We start from the raw sequence: 23,920 nt of genomic DNA on the forward strand, positions 1-23,920 counted from the left end.
CGTTTTCGTCTACTGTTATGCATGTTGCAGCTGTTTGCGTTCTGTATTCATTACATTATGTCTACTTTGCTGTGACCAGTTTATACTGTTTTGTGACTAAATAAAAGCAAACTTGCAAAATTTCCGTTTGTTGTTTTAATTCTGGACACCAGTGTACATTTGGTTCAGAAGACTTACAACCACAACCCTCAACCACTTCTGTTTGTTCCTGCGCCACCACAAATAGTACGAAATTATTATAACTGTAGATTACTTCGAATAAGTGTGGGAAAGCCTCTAACTGCGTAGCCCTGTGATGCAAATATTTGGATGGTTTGTAGGACGATTTCAAGCCTCCAAGTCTCCTGCAAATGAGCTGCCATTTTGTCTCTAATGACGACGATGTCGACGGGTAGCTGTAATACACGTGCTTTGATTAGAATCTGGAAATAAAACTGCACAAGCAGGATTCAATGCAACGTTTTATTGCTACGAATAAATGCACTGACTGGTACTTCAGCTATTGTTTTTCACTTTTGAGTTTTCATGCTGCATCGTTTTCCTCTTGTCATTAGAACTCACTAGCAGCAGACGGAAATTCAATAGACCTGTCTTGATTAACGTGCCTGGCGTCGTGACAGCTCCTGAAACATTTTAACATGTTTAAGTTCAGATGACGTTCCAGAAGTGATTATTACACCTTACATATAAGGTAAGGAAATCTGATATCATGGGAGCATACAACGGAAGGAGCAAGGAAGATGTCAAAAGTAGACTAGCACATGCAAAGAGGGCATTCCTGACCAAAGAAATCTACTGATATTGAACATCGATCTTGATTTGATGAAGTAATTTTTAAGAATGAAGTTCGGATCACAGTATTGGATGGTAGTGAATCGAAGACTGCGGGAAACCGGAAAAAAGAGGAAATGGTATAAATGGATGACTAGACAGACTGATAAGATAAGGAGTTGGGAGTTTTCCGCAGTATCGGCGAAGAGAGAAAGAAGTGGTAAACACTGACAAGAAGAAAGGACAGGGTGATAGGACATGTCTTAATACATCAGGGAGTAATCTCCGTGGTACTAGAAGGAGCTGCAGAGGGAATAACCATGGGTGTCCGCAAGGGGGAGGGGCGGGGGCGGGCCAGAGGGGGCAGTTCCGCCTAGAATTTGGAGTACAGAGTATATTCAATTCTGCGGGCTATCAGAATTTTTGTACCGCCTGTAAAATATAGTTCTTGTGGCTTGACACGTATCGATACTGACGTAAAAAAGGGCAATATTAGAATCCTGCCCCCGCTTCCCTACCCCCTCCTTCTCCCACCTCACCACCTCTCTCCTGGATAAATTTTTGGTTACGCTCGGAAGCCAAGGTTTAGAATACATCTAACAACCAACTGAGAAAATAGGATGCAAGTTAAAATTTGAGATGACGAGACTGGCACAAGAAAAGAGCTCTTGGTAGGCCGAATTAAACGAGTTGGAGGTCTGATGACGCAAGAAAAAGTAAATTACTCAGCTAATATTCATTCACGTTGGAACCCTGATTTCATTGATAATATCAGTGAATTCAGTCGTGCGTCAAACCTAAATTTTTATCTAGGTAAAGTTTTTGGATGACGAATAAAGAAAAGGTCCATAAGCTGGAGTACTTCGCCATTCAGCTATTGATTTTCAATTTCAGTGCTACAATCATTATAGCACAGATAAAAAGTTTATGTGTATTGTCACTGAACGTAACATAACGTTTAAAAGAAGAGAAACTTAAAACAGTTGTAACTATATCGAACCAGACCCAAAAAGTTTCTACATTTTTGTGTTACATACCAAATGCTCTTTGTACAAGGACACTGGAACAACTACTATGGGATTTTGTGAACATGGTCAGTATGATCAACTACTTTAACACTCCCAGACTTCTTTCTGTGGGATAAACGAAGAGCATGGTATGCACTGCGCCTGCTACTTCTTTTGGATTAATTCAGCACAAACCTTACATACCTAAAACAATTATAAATCTCTTTTACGGAACTGAAGTGAATGCATGTGATATACCCTGAAGATCATAAAAAAACCTGTTGATTTAAAATATTGATAACCTTGTGTGAATGCTCTGAAAAGCTAATCATTTGCATATCACAGCATCTTCTACCTGTCGGCTAAATTTCACGTCTGTAGCACGTCATCTTCGTGGTGTAGCAATTTTAATGGCCAGTAGTGTATTTGAACGTCTGTCCTCCAGAGTGAGGCTCCAACGTCTTAGCCACAGCGCCACATTCTTCGGCAACACAACAGAGACCGAAAAAAGACTTTAATATGGAAATCCCTCCTCTCGAATTTCGTATGTCAGAGGAAACGTGGAAAGACAATTGTTATTTTTGAATTAGTTTCTAAACTACTTAACTGAAAAAGCATAATAAGGTTTTGTAGCCACCTGCAAAAACAAAGGCGTCGTTATAATATTTATTTGGACATGCCATATTAAGTAAAAAAAAAAAAACTATCACATGGTAACTTACCTCCACTGTAACACACTTCACAAGTGCATACGCCTTCTCGCAGGTGTCTGTCTCAACTGAAAAAAGAAGTATATAATCATATTAAAACAAACGTAATCCTTACGGAACAACGATAAACAGTGCACTTTTTTTAACTTATTAAATTGCTCTTTCATGTCATACTTCTGGGGTAGGTAAATTTCTAAGCGCACCCTGCCACACAGCAAATGATTTTACATTTTTTATCACTAACAATAAAAAATGATGACGATCCCATCTGGGAGCGAAATGGGTAATTGTTGTTGTGTCAGTACTTTTGGAGACTTTAAAGAGTACAGCACAGAGGCTAAGGCTGTTTCAAGTACACATGTCCTTACGAGGATTTTCTACTTCCTATCACAACATACATGCGCTTGGGTGAGAACTCTCTATGAGGATAGTCATAAGGTTTTATTTATCACTTCAAAAATCAAAACCTTAGTGACAGTGTTACTTCTTCTCTGATATTCATTGTAACATATTTTTCTCGGAGCGCTTGGTGGAGACTTTGACTGTAGAAGTCTGCATTTTGGCCGTTCAGAAAGTGTTCCACGTCGAAAATTACCTCGTCGTCTTTCTGGAACTGACTGCCTCGTACGAGGAGAGAGGAAGAAGTCAGAGGATGTCATGTCAGTAGAACACGAGGGATGAGACAAAATTAGATAGCCCAAAGAAACAACATGTATGTGTCCTCTGTAAAATGAGCCGAGGTGTTGCTTGTGGAACAAAAACTGTCTCTTGGACAGCTTCCCGCCGTATCTCGACCAGAGGACCTCCCGTAATCTCGTCAAGAGATTTCGGTAGTTGCATTCCTGTAGCGGTTTGCCCCTTACGAACATCATCTGTTAGCATACATAACACCATAGCAGCATCACATTGCCAGATGATGGTTGTATCTTTACCTTTTACGACTATGATGAATCATGCCCATTGCTTTGCTCCTTTAGCACTCGTCCATGGTGTTCATGCGACTAAAGAAGTCATCTGGACTGGCCTGACACAACCGCAGTATTTCCGCTGATAGCTTGGTTCGATTTTTTTTTATCCGTGTGTCAGGTTACAGTTGTGGGTGTCATTGTGGATGTCAGAATGACTCGCTTCAGTTGATCTCAGACAGTCAGATTGCTCCCCTGTGCGGGGTGTGGCAGTGTCGTGCTGGAGGGCGTCACTGCTAGCGATGTGAGCTTCCTCGCCTCGCGTCGCCTCGCGTCGCCTCGCCTCACACTAGAGGCACCATTCCTATCCCCGTCCCGACTTGTCCCGTCTTTGTAGTGGAAAGATATCGGAAAATATGTACCTAATGAAACAAGAGTGTCCATAGAAAATACGGCACCTTGGTGCTGTAACTCATACAAGGTGAGAAACGCTTTGTTCATCTGACAAGCTATTAAATGAAACTGTGGTCTGCATTTAACTCTGCTTACGATAATATTCTCTGCTGACATACACGAGTAACAAAACATTTCGATCACAAGTAACACACATAATGAAAAAAGTATTAACAGTTGACAAGGGTCACTATGAACCCTACACGTGAATACTTCGACATGGATTGGATAATTCAAGTGGATGGGATACAGCTGGACTCTACATATGATTTATCGGTATTTAAATCTGTAATGATCGTTCACTGATTTTCCATGTCAGCCGGAAGGAAGAAAGAATTACACATGCAACTAGCACTCTTGACTGATGGTGATGAATCTGTCGATGCTCGTGAAAGTATTTGATTATGAAATGTAGCTAGCCATAACAGCATGTCGCTAAATTCACGTGCATTCTCGCACCCTGCTCGCCAGCACTGCTTTTTCTCTCCATGCTCAGCTCTCTGACGTGTGACGTAAGGTCGCTTTGTGATCTGTTGCAGAATGCAACACATCAGGTGAAGTGTCTCACTCAAGTGTTCTCAGTCGATAACTGAAGTCTTCCCTCTATAGAGCTGCTTGATGTCGTGTCGTGTGTCCTTCCCGACGAATCACTTAAGTCTGTCCTCAACTGAGAGCAGATACCAATTATCCTCTCTGTTCTCAATCGATATCCGAATTTATTGTGCAAGTCTGCAGAATTCGAAGGCGCCAATAGCCAGGAAATCATATATCTGTTAGCACATCAAAAATCTCCCCTCCATGCTAAACTTCACTCGTTACACGCGTGGTCTTGGAGCTCATAAACTATTCTTTTTCTCGCTCACTGCCCGCGCTTTTCGATGTCTCAGCAAACGCAGACTCCTCCACACAAGCACTTCTTAAAATTTGTCATTTTGGGACCCACTTGGCAGTATGTGTATGACGCCACCCACCCGCATATGGCTAGGAAGGAAAAGAAAATCTTTCACGAAGCTGGCGAACCACTTTCCACTGCATAGCAAAATGTCTGCCTGTTTCTGCCCATCACATAGCGTTCTTGGAAATCAAATCCTCAGCATAAAATTCTTTTGAAGTTTGTTTGGCCTGCATGCCTTTCATTGTGAAAATTGCGATTTGAAAACTGCGATATCATACAGAGTGCAGATGTTCGCACATCACATTAAGCACTTCTGTGGCTGCAGGCATGGACCCACGTCACTCGTGCAAAGCATTATGCAAAACCGGCAGTAAGGCACGTGGTCGTCGCCAGTTCCTGACAATAGCGAGGCCTGGTGTCCAGTACCTGCTTCCTCGTGGTCGCTGTGGCTTAATCTGCTCATTCGCACCAACCTCCGCCCCCTCCTGCTTAGCGGGTCTCCTACCTGTCGGACGGTGTGTGGGCACACTGCGACTGCATTGCAGACCCAATCTGTGCCCAGTTATGTGGCAGTTTTCACCATGTCAAAACAGAAGGTAAGAGTGTGGCATGGCAGGTAGAGGTCGGGTTGGCTGGTAGCAGTGCTCTGGTGGAGCCGATGCATCCGGACCCTGGGCCTGAATGCTATAAAATAATACACCACAAAGGCGAACATGTCAGGGCAAGCCTGCTCAGTGGAGGGGTGGGAGTGGGGGTGGTGCCGGGGGGGGGGGGGGGGGGGGTCGGTTGGCCAGCTGATGCGCTTGTGAATAGGCAGCGTTACACAGTCTGCTGAAAAAAACGGCTCTCAGCTCATATGCGGTTGTTGTAACACTGGATCACTGGCCTGGTCCATCCAATTTGGCAAAAATGGTTCAAATGGCTCTGAGCACTATGGGACTTAACATCTATGGTTATCAGTCCCCTAGAACTTAGAACTACTTAAACCTAACTAACCTAAGGACATCGCACAACACCCAGCCATCACGAGGCAGAGAAAATCCCTGACCCCGCCGGGAATCGAACCCGGGAACCCGGGCGCGGGAAGCGAGAACGCTACCGCACGACCGCGAGCTGCGGGCATCCAATTTGGCTCATCATGCACTCAAATGCACTGAAATTCATGCAAGACCTTCACCAGGAAAAGGTATTAATATGGAGTTACGTGGCTTCGTATGCCAATCACTGATTTAATTAATTACAACTATTCATTTAAAGATGAGAATTTAGTTTAGACAGTACTGATTATCAGTCAAATTATGATTTGCATACGAGACAGGCTGCCAAGTGTCATGAGCAGTTGTGGAACCCAGAACAACTCCCATAAAAATATATTCTAGCACACACACACACACACACACACACACACACACACACATCATCAACGAAATTTATGGCATCCGAGTTACACTTTATCATCCAAGAATTGAAAGCTTCTGTTTAATGTCAGGACAGAGTAAATGATCAGCTGAATTGGGAACATAAGTCATTATTTGGAAGGGACAGATATCCTGACGTTCCTTCGAGATGATAAATACGATATCTGTATCGGGAAGATCAGGCTGAGATGTGAACACAAATAATGTTTAACATCAATTCTTATTTCATGTGGAAAGAAAGCGTGTTGTCGACATATTACCGGAATGAACCGAGTTCCAGCTAGCTAATTCATATGTGTAAATGAACATAGCATTTTATTTGAAGTTCATAGTGGTCTTCAGTTGACAGTGGTTAAAAACAAAAGTATAATTTATGGTTGTATTGTACACAAAACTTGCTATTATTCAACAGTTAGATGAAACTGGCGTAACTGTGTAATATCAAAGCTCATGTAAAATAACGGAAAGGCAACCATTCACCAATAGGGAACTGATGTGTGGAGCATCGTAACACAAAACAATTTTCGAGGTATTGCTCTTTTGCTAGTAAGGGTACACACATTCACACAAATAACTACACAGACACGCAAACATACACTCTTGCGACAGCCTCGCTGCTGCGGCGGCAGTGTGGGTTTGTGTGTCTGTGTAGTCGTTTGTGTGAATGTGTGAATGTGCACTAGCCACACATGTTATGAGTTCATTCAATGTACTGACGATATTTTAACTTAAGAGTCTGATTAAGCTAGAGCGGATCTACTGCAGATTGCCTAAAATGGACAAGCAGGTTCATTCGTTGTCTCCCAAACTTCTATCACAATTTATTTGCACTTTTTCGTGTCTTCAGTCTTCTTATTGGTTTGATACGGTGCGCAAGAATTCTTCTCCCGTGTCCAAGTCTTCATCTCATTACTTGCTCCGAACGTCCTCCATTATTTGAAGGATATTCCAATCTCTGTCTTCCCCTAAAATTTTTACCATCTAGACCTCCTTTAGTTTCACGGAATTTATTCCTCTGCATCTTAAATCCCTTCACCCTGTCCCTTCTTATAAATGTTTCCCACAGTTTCCTCTCCTTTCCGATTCTACAGAAAATTTCTTCATTTCTTATCAGTCTACACAATTTTCAACATTCTACTGTAGTACTCCATCTCAAACTCCTCGGCTGATACGGTTTCTTATTTTATCACAGTCCATTATTCGCTTCCATACAATGTTCTGCTCGAAAATCACGTTCTAAGAAACGTGCCCATTAAATTAAGTTCTGTGTTTGAGGTTAGGCTTCTTTGGTCCAGGAATGCCCTCTTTGCCTGTGGTAGCCTGCTTTTTATGTCCTTTCTTCGTCCGTCATACGTTATTTTGCTTTCAAGGCAGCAGAATTCCTTTACTTCGTCTACTTCTTGGTCTAAACTTCGATGTTCAATTTATGGCTAGTCAAATTTCTGCTACTTCCCGATATTTTCATCTTTATTCGGTTTACTGCTTTCATTAGGCTGCTCATTCATTCCATTCAAAATGTCCTGCAATTCTTCTTCACTTTCACTGACGATAGAAATGTCATCAGCGAACCTTATCATTTCATTCCCATTCCTGAACCTACCTTTTATTTGCATCATTGCTTCCTCGATGTATAGATTGAATATTAGGTGTGAAAGGCTGCATCCTTGTCTCACACACTTTTTAATCCGAACACTTCATTCTTGGTCTTCCAGTTTTATTGTTCCCTCTTGGTTCCTGTACATATTGCATATTATCCGTCTTTCCCTGCTGCTCGCATTTATTTTCTGAGAATTTCGAACATGTTGCACCATTTTACATTGCTGAACGATTTTTCTATGTCGACAGATCTTACGAACGTGTCTTGCATCCATTACCAGCTCTACGTCAAAACTCCATCTGTCGTACCTATTACCTATCCTGAGGCCAATCTGATCGCCGTCAAACGGATCCTCAGTTTTCTTCTCCGTTCCACTGTATAATATTCTTGTCAGCAACTTAGGCGTATGAGCTGTTAAGCTGATTGTGCGATACTTCTCACACTTATCTGCTCTTACTATCTTCAGGGGTTGTGTGACATTTTTCCTAAAGTCCAATGGTATGTCTCCAACTCTTAGTTTAAAAACCATCTTGAATAGTCATTAACTGCTATTTCACCCAATGCCTGTCGGAAACATCCGCCTTCCACCATTTTTGATAGAAAGTCTCCCACAGCCCTGATTCTAATACTAGATATCCTATGTTTACATATCGATTCCTATTTCTTCTTATATTTAACAAGATAAGTCCTTTCTCTCGTAGAGGCCTTCTGTGTCCTCTTTTTCTCTTATCTGCCTTTGTTTTTAATTTCGCTGATAGTTGTTTTGACTTTTGTATATGCTGACTCCCTCCTTCCACAGACCTTCTCTTTTTCGATTTCTTCTCATCACTCCTGCAACGATTTCGCCTTGGCTTCCATGTAGCTCCTGCGTATTTTATTCCAAAATGACTTATATTTATGTATTCCTGTCTTATCATAAATATTTTGGTACTTCACTGTTTCATGGATCAGTTAGGGTGTTTCTTCTGTCAAAAATGGTTTCTTCGCAGTTACCTTTTTTGGAGCTACGTCTACGTTACAAACGACTGTGATTACCCTTTAAGAGAAGTTCATCGCTCTTTAACTGAATTGTCTACTGCGATGTTCATTATCGTACCAACTACAACATTAGAGACCTTCAAGCGGATCTCATCATTCCCGATTACATCAGTTTTGCACTGGCCATCAATGCCATACGATCATTTCATTTCATTTCTAAACTCAGTTACTCTTTCTCTTTCTCATTCCTACTACCAAGGTAATACCTACAGCTTTCCAGTCACCCACGATTGTATGATTTTCATCTGCCTTTAATACTAAATCACTTGTTCAGTCTCATCATATACTCTCTATCTCCCCATCTTCTGCTTGTGACGTCGGCACTGATACCTGTGTCACTGTTGCTGGTGCAAACTGCTATCAGTTCTGATGAGAATAATTCTATCTCTGAACTGTTCGCAGTTACTCACTCACTGCCCTATTCTTTTGTTCATAAAGATCACTCTTCCTGTTACACACTTTTATGTTGCTGTTGATATTACCGTACAGTCGTCTGATTAGAAATCCCTATCTTGTTTGCATTTCAATTCACAATTTCGATATAGCTGAAAAGTCTCCCCCATTAACGATCTTTACTTTCACTGTATACGTTCGTTGAGGTTAAAGCATAATATCATTTGTAGAAACGAGCACTGTCGGAGGCTTACCTCTTCCTGGGACACACATGTCGATCAGCTCGCCGTGGCCGTCTACAGCTGTACCGTCGTGGCTGGCGAGGAACACAGCTTTAGTGACGTCACTGTTGATGGTCCCCTTGTCGTCCATCTGAACAAAAATGAGACCTGTCACACAATATTTAAGTACACACGAAGGCTATTCAGAAGATCGACCACGTTTTCATGCAATATAGGAACTAGTGTGGAGAACGGAAGAATCGCTTCATTGACTCATGCAGCAGGTCAGTGTGTTTAGAGCTGTGGTTGTGAGAAAGCCACATATCTATATTTCGCCTATAGCAAGTGTTGAAGATGGGCACTGCTACTGAAAATATCGTCATTGTGGAATTCATTCTGTAATACCCAGTCTAGTGACAAATTTTGTATCAGAGGTGAGACTGGCAATCGATCCTCAAGAACAGAAATTAAACTTTTTTGTAAGCTAGCAGCTGTGCACGAAATATAGGATTTATTTATTAGTAATTAATAGTATTGTTTTTTGTATCATTCTGAACCTGGAGAAGAGGTCATTATTCCTGAAATTCTGGTTCTATTTCGATTAAGATGCAGTAACTCACTGCCCGCTATCCACTCGGAGCACGTATTGATCTCACTGCGGACTTCTAGACTAAACCAAGCACAACTGATTTCAGCAAAGTGTACGTGCCTGAAGATGGCGTTGTCGCAAAGCCGAAACTAGTAGTGAAGTAAATAAAAAAAAGGACTCTTAAGTACAGCTGGAGGAATTGCATTTTTAATAAAAATTAACAAGCCACAACTGATAATAGAATTTAAGTCAATTTACAAACGTTTAGCAGTTACAGTGTGTCAACATATTCTTGTGCAGTGGACTAATTCTGTTGTACATGTTTAAATTTTTTAAAGTTCTCTACCAGACAAGTTCAGGACAGAGAAGGTTAGTTCTGGGACAGTGTGCCAATCTGAATGTCAACAAGACGTACCGCCAATGAAACATCCGTCAGGGCATGAGGCGATCATTCCCACACTACCTTAGGTCGAGGCAGATAGGAAGGCAAACATTGCTGTGCTACATAACAAGGCACCGTGAGATAACGGTACGTAACTTCACCACCCAAGCGCTACTACAAAATCAAAAGTAGGCAGGAAGAACCGAACATGGCGATCCACAACAGTTATAGAACTGACGGGTCCGATGAAAGAGGGAAAATGAGCTCATACACTTAGAGCCACGACATCACAGGTGCTGGCTCAGCCCTTTAAGTAGCGAGGCTTATAACACATTCTGTCGTGCTGCCAGAGAGAATGACAGTCTATTGAGTTTCAGTGAAACCACGTCAAGGCAATCGATGGGGGCGAGCCTTCTGCTTGCTTGCTGACTTCAATACCAAAATGCAGCCAAGATGATGCACACCACAGCCTAGATCATTGTAGATGAGGAGACTGGTGTGCAGCCAACCTTCCTACACTGCAGGTGATCGCGGTGATCGCTTCCATTTTGAGGCGTGGCATGTCCGTGTAGGCCCCTGGCCGACCCGTGAACGTCTCGTGCCGTCTTGGCTGAAACATGGTGGATGATCAGGGCCCAGTCCACGACAACCGACATTCTGGGCCACAGTCGTCAGCCTCCACCTGAGCACGCTAAAGGACGTCCATGTGAGTGCAGAGGTGGAAGCCGTGGCACTGGGTCGTGGAACGTCTCCTCCGCTGCTGCCAGCACAGCACGCGGCCGTGACACGGACCTGCCGGAGGGAAATCGTGACTCACTGACGAGTCATCAACACTCTTTACGGTTCACACCTTTACGCATGGACGACGACCGCAGCACTGAAGGCACCTGTATGCTTTACTCGATAAATAAATGTTATTGCCGGTACCACAGTGTCACTGACACCTCCCGGCGTGTAATGGACTACTTGTACACACTCCGTGCTCGATCTCTTGTTGAAAACATATCCCTAGCAACAATATTCCTGATATTAGGTATTATTATGTTTCATCTTTTTAATTTCTGAGCAATTGTACGAGGCGTGATTTTTTGCATGGTACCTGACCACGTTGGGAAACAGGGTAACGACATGGCCGAAAAAACCGCCAAGGAAGTATGTTGGGATAGTGCTGTCCATCAATGTCACATCCCGTTGCACGCCACATCTCATTGTATGACAGATACGTCATGTGTCAGTGGGAGCCTGAATGGTTGCAGGTGACAGACAACAAACTGCGGTCTCTCAAATCGACCACAAACTCTTGACTGACTTAATGTCAGCCTCGCCGCTGGGAGGAGGTTTTGCTTACCGGATTGCGCATCAGGCATAGCCTTTCACACATGGCTTCCTCCTCTAGTGGGAACATCCACCACTCTGTGACACTTTCACTTCAGCATATTGTGGCTACGTGTGTCCTATATACTGATATCAGGGCAGTCTGCCGACCATCCTCGCAGATACCGATACCAGTGTCACAAGAGTGGTGAAATTTTGTGAACTATCAGGCCTCATCCCTAAACTGGTGGGGAAGGGCGCCAGCCTTTAATACGTTATAAACGGCTCTGCATGCGTGGACAGCCTCTTCCCCACCAATGATATTTGCATGCTTTTCCTCAGGGCGCTGATGACACTGATGTCTAGCGCCCCCTCAACCCAAATCATCATCATCACCATCATTCACTTCTCGCCTTTATGACGTCTCAAAGTCTGCTAGGATACTTTCAATGACGTCTCTAAAATCTGTGGAGGAATGAAGAACCGAAACCACAGAAGGTAGTGATGTTTGACGGTGGATACGACGATCTGTCTGATCCTAAAGGTGTTCCATTTGGTTCAGGTTGAGACAATGGGCACCGTAATCTATTTCAGGAATGTTATTGTCCACGAACCGTTGCCTCACAGATGCTGCTTTGTGACAGGGAGCATTGTTAGTTGATCAGTCATCATCTACACACTGTTTCTCTACTAAATACAGTACATAATTCTGTGAAATGTGTCCATATCCTGAGCATTTAGCGTTTCAACATAGGATTAAACACCCAACCGGTTGCACATAAATGGTAGGTACATTGACCTAGGTTTCGGCACCTACTAGGTGTGTCTTCATTAGAACAAATGTTGCTAAATCCTATAAAATAATGTATAGGAAGTGAGGTATGACCAAAACACATTAACCAAGATGACAATTTTCATGACGCATTAAGATTACTTACGTAAAATAACTTGGGTAAAAAGCAATAGTCAGAATCTGAAGCAGCTATGCTCCTGTCAAAAGTGAAATATAACTATCTAGCCTTTGGCACGTGTGTCCAGGTGGGAACAACATCAGACTTATCGGCCCAGTGGCTTACATTGCTGCCACGAGAACAATACGAGTTGTGCCGCTTATCAGGCGCGGACAGTAACATGTGCACATTTAAACCATTATAACAGATATTCTTATGGGAATGAGGAAGCATTTTTCTAATCAGCCATTCATTGTGCAGTCTCTGTACCTTTGTCATCTGACAAGCTTAATGAAGAGATGAACATAATAAAAACTACTGCAGTTAATAACGACTATGATCCCATGTTAGTTGACAAAATTTTCAAAGTTAAAATTGACGTTCAAGTGACCACTTTAGGCAGCAATGCTATTCCTAACAGTAACGAGCATAACAATGTTTTGCCGATACCGTTTATAGGTTCTAATTCGTATAAAATCTGTCGTCTTCTAATTGAAAAATGTGTCTTCAAAGTTGCCTTTTCCACGAACAATAACTTGCAAAAAAATCTCATCCTAAGTCTCAAGTGCACAGTTGCTCCGATAGACAATTCAGGAGTGTATAAAATCACTTGTAATACGTGTCCTGTTTATAATGTAAGAAAAACTGGAAGGTCTTTTAACTTCAGGTACAAGGAACATTTGTTGGAAAAAAAAGAGGCACTAATGTACTCAATTCCACTTTTTCTGATCATCTGCTAATTTTCGGAGACAAACCGAAACGCGTTGAACAAATTTCAATTTTACGTAGAGAAAAGAAAGGTCATAGACTCGATGTACTCGAAGAGCTAGAGATTTTCAAGCCTATTTCTAAAATTGATGAACAGTTACAACTAAGTAACAGAAATTTTTTCAATTTTTTCAAGCCACTATTCTCGGAATTTTGATTCCTCTATTTATACTGTATTTTCCCTAATTTTGGTTTCGAAACATTATTTTCGCCTGATCTCATAGATATGTACTGCTGAAGTAACCTTCATGCAAATATTTTCTGTATTATAGAAATGTTTTTAAAAATTTTCTGTGTCATTCTGTCCTTTACGTAATAGTAATTTCTATAAAGCCTAACAAATGGCTCTATTATACTTAATCTGCTTGACTGCTGTGTATTTTCAAAAAGACATTCAGCTCCCTTTATATTTTCTTTTTAAAATTAACTGCCTTTTTTTAAAGCTATTTCTGTTACAATTTTTGAATTGGGCACATGTTAGATGTTGTGATAGACGGCGCAAGTTGAATTGTTTTCGTGACAGCTGTGTAAGCCACTAGGGCGATCGGTCTGATGTTCCCAGCTGGGCACACGCGGAAAAAGCTAGAACGTTATATTTCATTTTTTACAGGAGCATAGCTGCTGAAAATTCTGACTATTGCTTTTTACCAAAGTAATTTGATGAAAGTAACCTTTGTGCGTCATGAAAATTGTCGTCTTGGTTAATGTGTTTTTGATCGTACCGCATTTCCTATGTATAATTTTATAGGATTTAGCAACATTTATTTTAATGAAGACACCCCTAGTAGGTGCCGAAACCTAGGTCAATATACCTACCATTAATGTGCAACCGGTTGGCTGTTTAATTCTAGGCTAAAATTAGTATACGGTCGCTGAATAGGAGCCATGTTTAAAAATGTAGTATTCAGCGTTTTTTATTTATTTGTTTTTTATTTTTCAGCGCAGTAAGGTGACCTCCCCGTAATCACGAAAAAGACAGTCATACAGTGACACAATCTTCTCTGTACTGTTGGCACTGCACATGATAGCAGGTAATGTCTTCCACGCATTCGCCAAACACAAACACTTTCATACAGGGTACAGCGCTATTCATCGCTCCAAATCACTGGGCAGTCATCCACTGTCCAGTGATTTCGTTCTTTACAGCACCTCGAGTGTCTCTTGGCACTGAGTTCAGAAATGTGCTCGATTATTTAGCTGGACTGCTGTATTTGGAACTCGCAAATGATTTCTTCAGTTGATTTCATGTGACTTTATAAACCACCCTCCGCACTGCTTTACGATCCCTGTCCGTCAGTACACGATGACTGTCTAGTCTTCCTTTAGCTGTGGTTATTTCTTTGCGTCTCCACAATAACACCACCAACAGTTGAAATAGGTGGTTTTAGAAGCTTTGAAACGTCCATGATGGATTTGTTAGTCAGATGAAATCCAGCAACTAGTCAACGTTCAGTCACTGAGCGCTCTTGATTGATTCTATGTACTGTTATTGCTTCTCTGCTAACAACACAGTATTTCTCACATCCATTTACTCAGGACGGTCCGTCGCTCTCGTATCGCGCATTACATAGGGATGACGAGAAACGTCGAATCCGATATTGTAATTTATGTTTTAAACTATTTACCACATCATTATTTTGCAATTAATTTCCTTTAGTAGTAACTGAATCAATCGTTGTCCTACACATTTGTGGTTCCAGTATTCATTCCAATCTTTTAGATAATTTACTATTAAAATGTAGTAATTCAAATTTATTTTTTATTTTGTATCTAAAGAGAAACATTTTGTGGTTTGAACTTTTGCTTTTGGGTAGAAGTACAAATATCAGACATTTTCGTGTTGTTAACAGTTATACGTCTTCGTGTTTTTTGCTTCCGCTCTTGCTTTTTATTGTATGTGTTTTCTTGTCTCTTTTGGGAGCTGTGTTCATACACCTGTGTATTTTAATAATGTGATCTGTGATATTTACGTATATATGTGTAGCTGTCTGTGAAATGCGAGCCACTATAAGGTAGGCTTACACCAACCGTAACACAGCAGGAATTTCTCATTGGTCGATTGTTAATATAGACTGAGTAATTAGAATATGACATCTGGACGATGAGGGAAACTTGTGTCTACTTCCTGAAATCTGTCGTATTGCAGCATTCTAAATTCGTGGCTGAAGTTACTTGATCTTTCAGTTAGTTCTAGACGTTATTACGGTTCATATATGTTTACTGCGTTCGATTGGAAAGAATTCACATTGTATATTCGTACGAGTCTTATCATGTAATAATGATTAATAGTGATGGATAATGCTTGGAATGGGAATTTCAAGATTATGTTAAACATGAATACTGGAACCAGAAATGTGTAGGACAACGAATGATTCAGATACTACTAAAGGACGTTTGTTGCAAAATAATGATCTGGTAAATACTTTAAAACAGAAATACAATACCGGATTCGAAGTTTCCCGTCATCCCTAAGTATCATATATTAATAGTGAAGGATAATGCTTATCTCGTTACTCACATGTTTATTGGTGGGAACTGTACGATTACAGTGTCTTAAGTCATGGTTTGAAAATGGACGTGAGTGTCCGAAACTAGTCACCACAAATAAATGACTGTTATCCCACCTGTGACGGATATTAAAGGAACTAATTTGGTAATAGAAGTAAGTGTGGTGGAGCTAGAAAGTACAGAGGGAGATCAAGGCTACACTTGTATTTGTAATACCGTTTAATATTACTAAGATAAGCATTGGACTGGTAGAAGCTAATAGGATCACGACACACCTCAATAGGTATTCCGATACAGTTTGATATTACAGTGATAACCACTGCACTGGTAGAAACTAATAGCATCACTACATCATCTCAGTAGTGATTGCAACTCCATTTAGTATTACAGTGACAAACGTGGACCAGCAAAAACTAATAGATCACCTCAATATTTACAGCAGTACCATCTGAAATTTGTGAGTACCGCTCGAGTGTTTGGAAACCGTACCAGGTCGCATTGTAGGAAGACATCGAAGCAATTCAGAGGCGGGCTGCTAGATTTGTTACCAGGAGGTTCGAGTAACACGTCATTGTTACGGAGATGCTTCAGGAACTCAAATGGGATTCTCTGGAGGGAAGGTGACGTTCTTTCTGTGAAACACTGTTGAGAAAAATTAGAGAACCGGCATTTGAAGCTGACTGGCGAATGATTCTGCTGCCGCCAACACACACTGCGCACAAAGGCCCCGAAGATTCGAGAAATTAGGGCTCATGCGAAGGCATATAGACAGCCATTTTTCCCTTGCTCCATTTGCGAGTGGAACGGAAAAGGAAATGACTAGTGTTGGTACAGGGTACCCTCTGCCACTCACTGTACGGTGGCTTCCGAAATACTTTGTAAATGTAGATGTAGTGATGAACACTGGACTAACAGAAGTTAATACCACCATGACTTCACCTCATTAGTGATTGCAGTAGCATTTGATATTACAGTGATAAACACTGGGTCAGTAGAAGCTGATAGCGCTACATCAGCTCAATAGTACTTGCAATAATATTTTATATTAAAATATAAACATTGGGTCAGAAGAAGCTAATAGCATATCAACAACACCTCAGCACAGATTGCAGTACCATTTGATATTACAATGACAAACATTGGACCGGAAAAAGTTAAGAATCACGACATCTCCTCAATAGTACTAGCAATATCATGAGATATTACAATGATAAGCACTGAACAGAAAGAAGCTAATAGCTTCAGGACATCACCTCCATAGTTATCGCAATACCAATTGATATTACAGTGATAAACACTGTTATTGACTTTCCTAACTTCATGAAAGCCATAAGAAATTTCATTTGATTTTTCTCCTGTATTCAGATGACTGTCTTGAAACCACTGACGATTTTTGGGGTCTACTGCAGAATATAGCTGCCTCATCGGAAGTTTTGTCCTATACATTCACCATGAAAGAAAATTCATGTTTATACGAGTTTTTTTTTAGTTGTTAAGAAGATTTCCTTAACGAATACATAAGAAGTGGGATACGGAAGTACTAAGAAATGACGATATACACTTGAAGTTCTCGAAGGCTATAGATACAGCAATAAGGAACAGAAAGCTATTGAGAGAGATGGGTAATATAAAATATGTACAAAGCCGAGAGGACTTAAAGCTGCACATCGAAAAAGCAACGATGATAATAAAAGAAAGGTTCAGGAGTCGAAAATCAAAATCCAAGGTGAAATGATATCAGTATATGATTCGCTCGTGACATTGCAATTCTGAGTGATAGTGAAGAAGAATTACGTAATCTGTTAAATGGAATGAACAGTCTAATGAGAGTAAATATAAGACAGACGAAAGTAATAGGAAATAGCATAAATGAGAACAGCGAAAAACTTAACATCATGATTGAGGGTCAGGAAGTAGAAGAAGTTAAGGAATTCTACTATCAAGGCTGCAATATAACCAATGTCGTACACTGCATGGAGAACATCAAAAGCAGACTAGCGCTAGCAAAAAGCGCATTCATGGTTAAGAGGCCTTCATTTGAGGAAGAAATTTCTGAGAACTTACATTTGGAACACTGCATTCTATGGCTCTGAGCACTATGGGACTTAGCTGCTGAGGTCATCAGTCCCCTAGAACTTAGAACTACTTAAACCTAACTAACCTAAGGACATCACACACATCCATGCCCGAGGCAGGATTCGAACCTGCGACCGTAGCGGTCGCGCGGTTCCGGACTGTAGCGCCTAGAACCGCTCGGCCACCCTGGCCGGCCTGCATTCTATGGTAGTGAAATATGGACTGTGGGAAATTCGGAACAGAAGATAATCGAAGCATTTTAAATATTAAAAATTAGATGGACTGATAAGGTGAGAACGAGGAGGTTCTGCGCAGTATCTGAGAGGAGAATATGTGCAAAATAGTGACAACGAGAAGAGATAGGATGATAGGACATCTGTTAAGGCATCGGTTAATGACTTCCCTAGCACTAGAGGGAGCTGCATAGGGCAAAAAATGTAGAGGAAGACGGAGACTGGAATACATCCAGCAAATAATTGAGTACGTAGACTGCAAGTGCTTCTCTGAGATGAAGACGTTGGCACAGGAAAGGAATTCGTGCAAAAAGAAAAAGAAAAAAAAAAAAAAAGACATATGCTATTCACTTACCGCGCCTGTCTGCAGTAGCACGCACTCGAAGAAGCACTGGAAAAGAAGGAAACCTCAAGTTTATTCGTGAAATATGCTGGCCACTAGTCTGTGACTCTCAGACGAAACAGCTAAAAGAGAAACTCACCTTCGCCACCAGATCTTTCTCGTCGTCAAGAGACCCAGTGGTGAACACGCTGTCCCAGCTTTCTGTAATGTAAAACAAAATTACTACTGTTATCTTTACAACTATAACCTTAAAGCCTAACACGCTATTTCCTTACTGAAAGGAGCTTAGTCTGTATATTTAATACGTTTAAAAACTTGTTGCATTATAATTTAAAGATTGCTTTTGCCGGATCCTCTATTAGGGTCCACTGATGTGTAGCTAGACTCTGGCATTTGTACAAAAATTCTAAGGTGAACTGCACGTTTTAATACTATGGAATGGTTTGCAAAGGTTACAAGCGAGTAAATACCGTTTTATATGATCTACTGCAGATTAAAATTGTATGACAGACTTGAACTCAGATCAACATATCTGCTTTCTGCGGACATTACAGTACAATAACACAATCCGTGCACACCTCAGGGATTCACTAAAAGTTACAATTTGTCACTTACATCTCTCAGTAACTTCCACACTCCTGCAAGCTACCGCTAGAGCACCTGTTGAGCTTTCAAAGTATGGTAACAAACAAGGGACAACCGAAATTTGAGGCGAACATGAACAGTGGAGCGCGTACCGGTAGTGCAATTGGTAACACAAAAATAATCTTGTGAGCGTCTACACTAATTCACGTAGAGTCTATCACCAAATCTCTGTAGGACCTTTATGTTAGTCAATTCATTGTGTCCCCATCATAAGTGCTTTTAATGTTAAAAATAATTTAGCTCTTTCTGTGTCATTTCCGATAGTAAATGGATTCTGAAAGTTTGTTTTCAATTGAAGGAGCTCTCAGCAAAAGACTAGGAAGAGTAACACAAAAAAATGGTATTTTCAGCAAGTAATCCCGTTTAGCCTTAAGCTGGGAGATTATGGGTTCTAAAGAGCTTTAGCTAGATTATTGTAAGCGTACTTACTCTGAGATAAGAAGTACGTGTCGTTGCACTCGTTCACGGCCGCCTTTAGCTGGTTTTTGGTGAAAGTCTCTCCTGCTCTACAAATGCCATCCTGAAATGTCAACCGGAGAAGTACAGTTTAGTTATTGTACAGGACGCTGAAGTGTTTCGAAATGATGAACTTAACAGCTTTCATTGGAGCATAACAAAGTTAAAACGTCAATGGGCAAAAAAAAAGTTTGCCTTAGCTTACGACCTGCGTCTCTCCATCAAGTCATTGTTGGAAATTATGTTTTCTTTGGCTAATTAGTTAATGAGTTCTTGGAGGTCTGCTCCTTCTTCAAAACTAAATAAACGGGATCTGCTCCTTCTGCAAAACTAAATAAAAGGCAGTTTGTTTTTATATCATACTGCATAACGACACCGCAAGCAGACAAAACACGACTACACACAGCTGCGGTTGTCAACAATGTGAACACTAAAAACACTTCACTAACACACAACTAATATATGTACTTTTTTTTGTCATCAGTCTTCTGAGTGGTTTGATGCGGACCGTCACGAATTCCGCTCCTGTGCCAACCTCTTCATCTCAGAGCAGCACTTGCAACCTACGTCCTCAATTCTTAGCTCGACATATTCAGTTCTCTGTATTCCTCTACAATTTTTGACCTCTACAGCTCCCTCTGCTACCATGAATGTCATTCCCTCATGTCTTAACAGATGTCATATCATTTTGTCTCTTCTCTTTATCAGTGTTTTACACATATTCTTTTCCTCTCCGATTCTGCGCAGAACCTCCTCAATATTTAGCTTATCAGTCCAACTAACTTTCAAAATTTGTCTGTAGCACCACATCTCAAATGCTTCAATTCTCCTCAGTTCCGGTTTTCCCCACAATTCATGTTTCACTACGATATAATGCTGTACTCCAAACGTCCATTCTCAGAAATTTCTTCCTCAAATTAAGGTCTATGTTTGATTTTCTCTGGACCAGGAATGACCTTTTGCCATTGCTAGTATGCTTTTGATGTCATCCTTACTCCGGCCGTCACGCGGCTCGTGATCTTGTGGCTAGCGCTGCTGCCTCTGGACCACGGAGTACCGGGTTCGATTCCCGTCCGGGTTGGGGATTTTTTCTGGCCGGGGACTTGATGTTTGTGTTGTCCTCATCATTTCATCATCATAATCATCACCATCATCATTTGTGACAGTGGACTGTGTAGAAAATTGGACTGGTTTGTGTTGTCCTCATCATTTCATCATCATAATCATCACCATCATCATTTGTGACAGTGGACTGCGTAAAAAATTGGACTGTGTAAGAACTGGGACTTCGTACAGGCGTTGATGACCACGAAGTTGAGCTCCGCACAAACCAAACATCCGTCCGTCATTCGTTATTTTAGTACCTAGGTAGCAGTATTCCTTAACTTCATCTACTTCGAGACCATCAATGCTGTTCTCATTTCTGCTACTTCTCATTACTTTCGTATTTCTTCTATTTAATCTCAATCAATATTCTGTACTCATTATATTGTTCATTCCATTCAGCAGATTATGTAATTCTTCTTCACTTTCACTCAGGATAGCAATTTCGTCAGTGAATCGTATCATTGATACCCTTTCCATCTTGAATTTTAATTCCATTCCTGAATCTTTCTTTTATTTCCATCGTTGCTTCTTCGATGTACACACTGAACAGCAGGGGCGAAAGACTAAATCCTTGTCTTACACCATTTTTAATCCGAGCACTTCGTTCTTGGTCGTCCGCTATTATTATTCCCTCTTGGTTTTCGTACATATTGTATATTACCAGTCTCTCCCTACATCTTACCCCTTTTTTCTCAGAACTCATAACATCTTGCACCGTTTTACATTGACGAGCGCTATTTCTAGGTCGATAAATTCTATGAACGTGTCTTGATTTTTCTTTAGTCTTGCTTCCATTATCAGTCGCATGGTCAGAATTGCCTCACTCGTGTCTTCACGTTTTCTAAAGCCAAATTGATCGTCATCTAGCACATCCTCAGTTTTCTTTTACATTCTTCAACTTGGCCGTATGAGCTGTTTAGCTGATTTTGCAATAATTCTCGCACTTGTCAGGTCTCTCAGTCCCGAAGACTGAGTCGATGATATTTTTTTGGAAAGTCGTATGGTATGTTGCCGGACTCATACAACGTGGTTGCTTTATTGCCACTTCCCCCAATGATTTTAGAAATTCTGATTGAGTGTTATCTATTCATTCTGCCTTATTTGACCTTAAATCCTCGAAAGTACTTTTAAATTCTGATTCTAATAGTGGATCCCCTATCTCTTCTAAATCGACTCCTGTGTCTTCTATCACATCAAATCTTCCCCCTCACAGAGGCTTTCACTGTATTCTTTCCACCTATCCGCTCTCTCCTCTGCATTTAACACTGGAATTCCCGTTGCACTCTTATCAACCTTCGTTTTAATGTCACTGAAGGTTGTTTTGACTTTCGTGTATGCTGAGTCTGTCCTTCTGACAATCATTTCTTTTCGATGTCTTCACATCCTGCAGCCATTTCATCTTAGCTTCGCTGCACTTCCTATTTATTTCATTCCTCAATGACTTGTATTTCTACATTCATGAGTTTCCTGGAACATTTTTCTACTTCCTTCTTCCATTGATCAACTGAAGTATTTCTTCTGTTACCCATGGTTTCTTCGCAGTTACCTTCCTTGTTCCTATAGTTTTCTTTCCAACTTCTGTGATGGCCCTTTTTAGGGATGTCCATTCCTCTTCAACTCTACTGCCTACTGAGCTATTTCTTTTTGCTGTATCTATAGCCTTAGAGAACTTATAGCGTATCCGTCATTCCTTAGTACTTCCGTATCCCGATTATTTGCGTATTGATTGTTCCTGATTAATGTTTTAAACTTCAGCCTACTCTTCATCACTACTGTATTGTTATCTGAATCTATATCTGCTCCTGGGTACTCCTTACAATCCGGTATCTGATTTCGGGATCTCTGTCGGACCATGATGTAATCTAGCTGAAATCTTTCAGTATCGACCCGGCTCTTTCCAAGTACACCTCCGCCTCTTGTGATTCTTGAACACAGTAATCGCTATTACTAGCTGGATTTTATTACAGAACTCAATTAGTCTTTCTCTCTCATTCCTTGTCCCAAGCCCATATTCTCTGTAACCTTTTCTTCTTCCCCTACAACTGCATTACAGTCTCCCATGACTATTAGATTTTCATCTCCCTTTACATACCGTGTTATCCTTTCAATATCTTCATATACTTTCTCTGTCTCTTCATCTTCAGCTTGCGGCGTCGGCATGTATAACTGAGGTATCGTTGTCGGTATTGGTTTGCTGTCGATTCTGATAAGAACAACCCTACCACTGAACTGTTCACAGTAACACACTCTCTGCCCTACATTCCCGTTCATAACGAGTCCTCTACCGTTATACCATTTTCTGCCGCTGTTGATATTAAAATATATTCATCTGACCAGAAATCCTTGTCTTCTTTCCATTGCACTTTCCTGATCCCTACTATATCTTGATTGAGCCTTTGCATTTCCCTTTTCAGATTTTCTAGTTTCGCTACCATATTCAATCTTCTGACATTCCATGCCCCGACTCGTGGAACGTTATTCTTTCGTTGATTTTTCAGTCTTCTTCTCATGGTCACCTGCCCTTTGGCAATACGTTCCCGGAGATCCGAAGGGGGACTATTCTGGAATCTTTTGCTAATGGAGAGATCATCATCATGACACTTCTTCAATTACAGGCCACATGTCCTGTGGATACACGTCACGTGTCTTTAATGCAGTGATTTCCGTTGCCTTGTGCATCCTCATGCCGTTGATCATTGCTGATTCTACCACCTTTAGGGGCAATTTCCCACTCATAGGACAAGAGAGTGCCCTGAACTTCTGTCCACTCCTCCGACCTCTTGATAAGGCCGTTGGAAGAGTGAGGGTGACTTCTTACGCCGGGAGTATTCGGTCGCCAATGCTGATTATTAATCAAAATTTAAGCAGTGACGCGATTCGAACCCGTGACACGAGGACGTTTTGATTAGTGATCAAAGACGCTACCCCTAGACCACGGGGGTAAAAAATTTGAAATAAAGCAATGCGAAAGTGAAGCCTGTAAGTGAATCTGTGTGTCGTCAGATAATACAGTCTCAAAAATCGTAAGTAGGACCTTTCGCAACTTATGCTTCAAAAACTTGTTTCACACCTGACACTTAGAGAATAACGGGAAGACTGTAATGAAGTAAGATACCTGGAAATATTACAAATCATATTACA

General features: G+C 41.1%; 1 protein-coding gene across 1 annotated transcript in view; it reads right to left on the reverse strand.

The window, feature by feature from the left end:
• Window positions 1-443: 443 nt before the first annotated feature.
• LOC124711906 overlaps window positions 444-23,920 on the reverse strand; it is a 48,102-nt gene continuing 24,625 nt past the window's right edge. Inside the window, exons 2-7 of the mRNA XM_047242158.1 lie at window positions 19,646-19,736; window positions 18,711-18,772; window positions 18,584-18,619; window positions 9,442-9,559; window positions 2,501-2,556; window positions 444-623 (exon numbers count right to left, since the gene is read on the reverse strand). Of these exons, the coding sequence (XP_047098114.1) occupies window positions 597-623; window positions 2,501-2,556; window positions 9,442-9,559; window positions 18,584-18,619; window positions 18,711-18,772; window positions 19,646-19,736 (390 nt within the window). The 3' untranslated portion in view covers window positions 444-596. The remainder of the gene's footprint in view (window positions 624-2,500; window positions 2,557-9,441; window positions 9,560-18,583; window positions 18,620-18,710; window positions 18,773-19,645; window positions 19,737-23,920) is intronic.

The sequence above is a fragment of the Schistocerca piceifrons genome, chromosome 8 (assembly GCF_021461385.2).
Source record: "Schistocerca piceifrons isolate TAMUIC-IGC-003096 chromosome 8, iqSchPice1.1, whole genome shotgun sequence".
Taxonomy (NCBI): Eukaryota; Metazoa; Arthropoda; class Insecta; order Orthoptera; family Acrididae; genus Schistocerca; species Schistocerca piceifrons.